This window comes from Electrona antarctica (genome assembly GCF_951216825.1).
Source record: "Electrona antarctica genome assembly, chromosome: 17".
Classification (NCBI taxonomy): Eukaryota; Metazoa; Chordata; class Actinopteri; order Myctophiformes; family Myctophidae; genus Electrona; species Electrona antarctica.
In genome coordinates, this window is record NC_136798.1 from 40,090,964 (window position 1) to 40,096,963 (window position 6,000).

General features: G+C 47.1%; 1 protein-coding gene across 1 annotated transcript in view; it reads right to left on the reverse strand.

Annotated features, from left to right (window-relative positions):
• The window catches only part of coq8aa (coenzyme Q8A-a), a 53,489-nt gene that overhangs the window by 22,782 nt on the left and 24,707 nt on the right, over window positions 1-6,000 (reverse strand). The window contains exons 3-6 of the mRNA XM_079526897.1: window positions 5,605-5,663; window positions 4,219-4,463; window positions 2,349-2,601; window positions 1,386-1,452 (exon numbers count right to left, since the gene is read on the reverse strand). Coding sequence (XP_079383023.1) covers window positions 1,386-1,452; window positions 2,349-2,601; window positions 4,219-4,463; window positions 5,605-5,663 — 624 coding nt within the window. The remainder of the gene's footprint in view (window positions 1-1,385; window positions 1,453-2,348; window positions 2,602-4,218; window positions 4,464-5,604; window positions 5,664-6,000) is intronic.

Genomic DNA, 6,000 nt, shown 5'->3' on the forward strand with positions numbered 1-6,000 from the left:
ATCATGTTCTTCTCCTATAGCCTTGGGTGTTACTGTTACTGGGACGATACAGTATATATATTCTGTCATTTTAAAGGAGCATTCAGTGATTTGGAAAAAAAAAAACGGTCCGCCCCGGTAACAAGATGTGCACATGCACACGCTCTACAGTGGGGGAAGTACAACAGACCAACAGAACGTGCACCAAGGCCTGCCCCACTCAATCATGATTGGAGGAAGGCCCCTCTCATCCTGATTGGATGAAGGCTTTGCCACCCAAAGCCCAAACCGAAACTAGGGTTTTTTTGACCCCAGGGGCTCACTGGGAACAGGAAGGAACTCCTTATATGGTCAGCACACTTTATAGTAGGGAGGATTATCCAAAAAATAAGTGATATTTGAATTAAGTGAAATCACTGAATACACCTTTAAGTGTTAAAAAAAGATGTTGCAACTATGTAACTCTTTGAGAGTGGTTTTCAACGCCGGCATACCTGGAGCATAAGTACAGAGAGCGGGAATTGTATGAGACCGCGGTCCTTATCCATCACCACCACAGCCAACAATAGACAACATTGGTGTAAAAACAAAAGCAAAAAAAACAAAAAACAAACATAGTATGTGAGTATTGCTGTTGTTTCCAGTCCCTGACGCAGCAGAGGGAAATGTGTTGTTTTTGCTAAAATATGTTTTCGTCTCCGTCGGGTGGATGGAAATCTTCTAATTATGTCCAAAAAAAACTGACTCCGCCAGATGGGGCAGCAGAGAGTACACTGGGTTCCCCCCTCCTGCTCCCATCTGGGAACTCTCAGGCAGACTTGATGCCCGGCCACAAAGCGGACTGGCCAATCAGCAGCAGCTTCTAGCAACTTCTAGCTGCTGCTGATTGGCCAGGCCGTTTTGTGGCCGGGCATCAAGTCTGCCTGAGAGTTCCCAGATGGGAGCAGGAGGGGGGAACCCAGTGTACTCTCTGCTGCCCCATCTGGCGGAGTCAGTTTTTTTTTGGACATAATTAGAAGATTTCCATCCACCCGACGGAGACGAAAACATATTTTAGCAAAAACAACACATTTCCCTCTGCTGCGTCAGGGACTGGAAGCAACACTCTACTCTCTGCTGCCCCATCTGGCGGAGTCAGGTTAGACTGGACGGGCAGGAGAGCAGAGAGGTGTGCATGGTTCTATACAAGCCGCTGGAGGACAGGCATGTATGTGTAGCAGAGTGCGTGGCTCAGAGCCTCAGCCCGATGGTCTAGCGGTTAAGATGTTGGACTTTCACGCGGGAGGCCCGAGTTCGAATCCCGGGCGCTACACGTGGTCAGTACAGAAGATGCAGATGAAATAAACACGCAAGACAACCATCAGTCAGACCCAGCAGACAGACAGTCAGATAGACGGGTTGTTTACCTGCAAAGTTGACCACTCTTCCAAGTCGTGTGACGGGCACTTTCCTCTCCCTGGCTCGTTCGCTTAACTGGAGAAGAAAGGAAATATTTAAAACACGTAACTATACAGAGAGAGAGAGAGAGAGAGAGAGAGAGAGAGAGAGAGAGAGAGAGAGAGAGAGAGAGAGAGAGAGAGAGAGAGAGAGAGAGAGAGACACGTCTCTTGTCTTTAAATTAGTTTAACAAGTTTAACAAAATACAATTATTTATATTATATAAAAAAAAAATTATTATACGGAATATCCTGACATCATTTTGGGCCCATGTGGACTGCGTGCGTGCGTGCGTGCGTGCGTGCGTGCGTGCGTGCGTGCGTGCGTGCGTGCTGTACAGTATGTGTGTACTGTACACCAGTGGTTCCCAACTCCCTCGAGGACCGCCCGGGGGTCCTTGAGGGAGTTCCAGGGGGTCCCCAGCAAAAATTATATTTAGGAACCAAATGGACCCCTTATGGGTCTGTAACTCAGAGTGTGTACAAATGGAACTATCATTTGTACACACTCAGAGTTAAATTAAGTTTGAATTTTACAATATGTATTGGGGTCCCAGAGATAGAAATGCCATTAAATATAGGGGGGCGTAGCCTAATTCAGGTCAAACCGGGGGGCCTAGAGCCGTGAAAATCTTCTCTTATGGGGGGCAATATCTCACAACGGGTAAGGGCTAGTGAGTATAATGTTGGGGGGGTCCTCGACGTGACAACGTTTGGGAAACCACTGCTGTTGTACACGACACGCAGCCAGGTGAGAGAGACACGCAGCCAGGTGAGAGAGACACGCAGCCAGGTGAGAGAGACACGCAGCCAGGTGAGAGACACGCAGCCAGGTGAGAGAGACACGCAGCCAGGTGAGAGAGACACGCAGCCAGGTGAGAGAGACACGCAGCCAGGTGAGAGAGACACGCAGCCAGGTGAGAGAGAACGTACCATCTGTCTGTGAGGTTTAATGCTGTCCCTCTTGGCCTGATGGCCTTTCTCCAGGTCGGCGGCGGTGAGCCCGCCCACCGCCGCGCCGGAGTCCTGATGGTAGTCCCGCCCTCCTCCCCAAAGCTGCTGCTGCTGCTGCTGGGGTCCGGCCAGCTGCCTGACCGCCGTCGTGTCCCAGCAGAACGGCTGCCTGAGGACGTGCCTGCTCAGTTGGTGTTGGTGGTGGAAGACACTCGGGTGGCAGAGGAGACGCCTGGCAGGAACGGAATGCGAACAGAAACAGGAGGTTTTAGTTCATCTGCATTGAACGCAACGCAAGACAAGACAAAAAAACGGCGTTTGGCTATTTTCGAACAATCTATCAATCTACAATCTTATCTATGCACCTGTCTTAACCCATTTTGGGGGCGGGAACCCCTTTTGGTGTTTTAAGCGTTATGTTATGCTTTAGCTATAGAAAAATAGCAGACCTACAAGCTCGTAGCGCGCCACCGAGTGGCGCGCTACGAGCTTGTAGGTCTGCTATTTTTTTTAAATCGTGAAAATGTGGCGCAAATCTTTGAATATATATTCTTTCAGAGCGAACGTTTTTAACTCAAATCTTTGCTTCTGGTGGGGTCGCTGCCGGAACAACATATTTTCAGATGGGGGTCGGCGGTCAAATAACATATATTTTTGGTGGTCCTTGACGTGAAACATGTTTGAGAACCAACTGACATACTGTAGAAACGTGAGGTTTTTCAGATAACTGTCAGCATTTAGAAGACTTTTGTAGAATCGTCCTCAGGTCTAAATGGGTTAATCGGGTCATGACCTGACGAAGATGTTATATAGCGTGTGAAAACGTGTACGTCACCAAGAGGGGGGCGGCGTCTGAAAAGCTAGGGACGGCCCTCTCGTGGGCATTAAATTCTAGCCCACATCACTCAGAATAGAGTGACGGTGGTATGTTTTTGTAAATATTGAGCTCGTTCTTGGCGACAACATAGTGAACCAACACCAGGATGGATAGAAAGAACGTCGGGCCCAAATACATTACAAGGACAAGGACAATGTTGTGAACAAACACGGCTGTGCTTAGATACTTTGTTGAACGTTATGTCTCTGCGCCCGTGCGCCGTACAGCCGAGATCCAAGCCATTCTACGTCTTTTTGTAAACTCGTCAATCTGGGTTCCATGCTGGAAAGCTGAACATCTAATTCCGTTTTCTGGCTCATTTTCCTTGACGCGACCTGCTGTGGCACTTATTTACTGAGCAAGTCTGCACCATTGTGAGGTCAGTTTTAAAAAAAGAACGTATACAAGCACACTGGATAGTCGCTCAATGTAAACAAACCAGACAAGCCAGCAAGTATGGCGGCCGCTACCACGTGACACATATGTTGACGCCCCCTCCAGGAGATTTGGTACACCCTATAGGACAGTGGTTTTCAACCCTTTTTCATATCAAGGCGTGTTACTTATTCAGCATTTGATCCACGGGACCACCATTCGATGACATTTAGCCTCTCCGACTCAAAACTCAAGACCTGAGACCAGATTCTACAAAATTCGACGGTTTTTAACCCATTTTGACCTGAGATCAGATTCTAAAAATGTCTGTTTGAAAATGACAGTTTTCTGAAAAAGCTATGTTTCTATGTCAGTCGTTCTTCGATTTTTCAAAAATAGCAGACCTACAAGCTCATAGCGCGCCACCGAGTGGCGCGCTATGAGCTTGTAGATCTGCTATTTTTCAATAGCTAAAGCATAACATAATGCGAACACCAAAAGGGGTTCCCGCCCAAAATGGGTTAGAGTGTTTCCAAAGCTAACGTGACACAGATACGTCCCTGCAAGTCTCTAAAATGGGTTTGTGTGTGTGTATACCTGGGGTCCTGGTGGAAGGACCTGGTCTGTCCGCCGAACTGTGAGCTGGGGTCCTTGTAGCCCTCGAACAGCGACCGCGTCCCGTTTCCTCCCGTAGCGTGTCCCGCCGTGTGGCCGCCGCCGCCGGACACTTCCTCCGCCTCCTCGGCCGCCCTGAACTGGGCCATGAGCTCCGGGTCCACCGCGGGGAAGTCCAACTCAGAGTCGAATTCCGACGACGCCTTCTGCTGCTGACCCGTCAGCCCCTGGTGAAACAAACACATAACGCACACACAATATTAACCCATTTAGGCCTGACGTCGAAATTTAAAAAATGTCTTTTTAAAATGTATTTTTTTCATGTTTCTATATCAGTGGTTCATGTCAAGGACCCCAAAAATGATATGTAATATGCTGCCGAGCCCCATCTGAAAATATGTTGTTCCAGGGACCCCCCCAGAAGCAAAGATATGAGTTAAAAACTGAAACTCTGAAATTTCGAAAATTTGAGATTTTCACGATTTTTCAAAAATAGCAGACCTACAAGCTCATAGCGCGCCACTCGGTGGCACGCTATGAGCTTGTAGATCTGCTATTTTTCAATAGCTAAAGCAGAACATAACGCTTAAAACACCAACAGGGGTTCCCGCCCACAATGGGTTAAATACATTACCCACTTACAGATTATTTTTTTTTGTTTGTTTGTTTGTTGTCGCATTCCCGAGGCCATGATTTGCTGACCTCATCATCGGCAAGGGGTCATCGCCATGACGGCTTGTGGTGGACATTTTTGTCTTTTTTTTGCCACGGACATACAAACTGAGTGGACAATAACACACTTAAAGAGAGCCCCGAATGAACCATAACAGGTCTGTAACTCTGAGAGTGAACCAAATGGACCCTCACAGGTCCATTGATTGGTGTGTTAATCCATTCAGGATGGGAACCCCTTTTGGTGTTTTAAGCGTAATACTTTAGCTTTTGAAAAATAGCAAATCTACAAGCGTTTTAACTCAAATCTTTGCTTCTGGAACAACATATTTTCAGATGGGGGTCCGCGGCCAAATACAGATCATTCTTCGGAATTGGCAAAATAGACCATGTTCAAAAATAAAAAAATCACACCCGTGTGAACTGAGTGGTGTAAGGCCTGTCTGACGTAATGAAATCATGTCTGACATAATGCAATCACACCCGGGTGAACAGGGTGAACATAGCAACCATGCTCATTTTTTCTGCACAGACTAACAAAGCCAGTTGTAGGAGTGGTTTACACCACTCAAAAATGTGTGTGAATGACACCCCTATGTCATATTATGTGGTTAAATGGCCTCGATTCAAAAATTCCCACACACACGCGCACGAAAGCACGCACGCACGCAAGCACGCACGCACACACACACGTACCTGCAACGCCGTCATAGCAGCTGTGAGCTGCTCAGCCACTGCACCGACCGCTGGGAGTCCTGAGACAGACAGGGAGGAGAGAACACTTCAGCAAAAGGTCGGTTCTACAATCCATTTAGACCTGAGATCAGATTCTAAAAATGTCTTCTACATCCTGACAGTTTTCTGAAAAAGCTATGTTTCTATGTCAGTCGTTCTTCGATTTTTCAAAAATAGCAGACCTACAAGCTCGTAGCGCGCCTTCAACCTGTTTCAAAGGAGTGTTCTTAAAGGTATATTCAGTGATTTCACTTAATTCAAATATCACTTATTTTTTATTTATTTTTTTATAATCCTCCCTACTATAGAGTGTGCTGACCATATAAGGAGTTCCTCCCTGTCCCCAGTGAGGCCCTA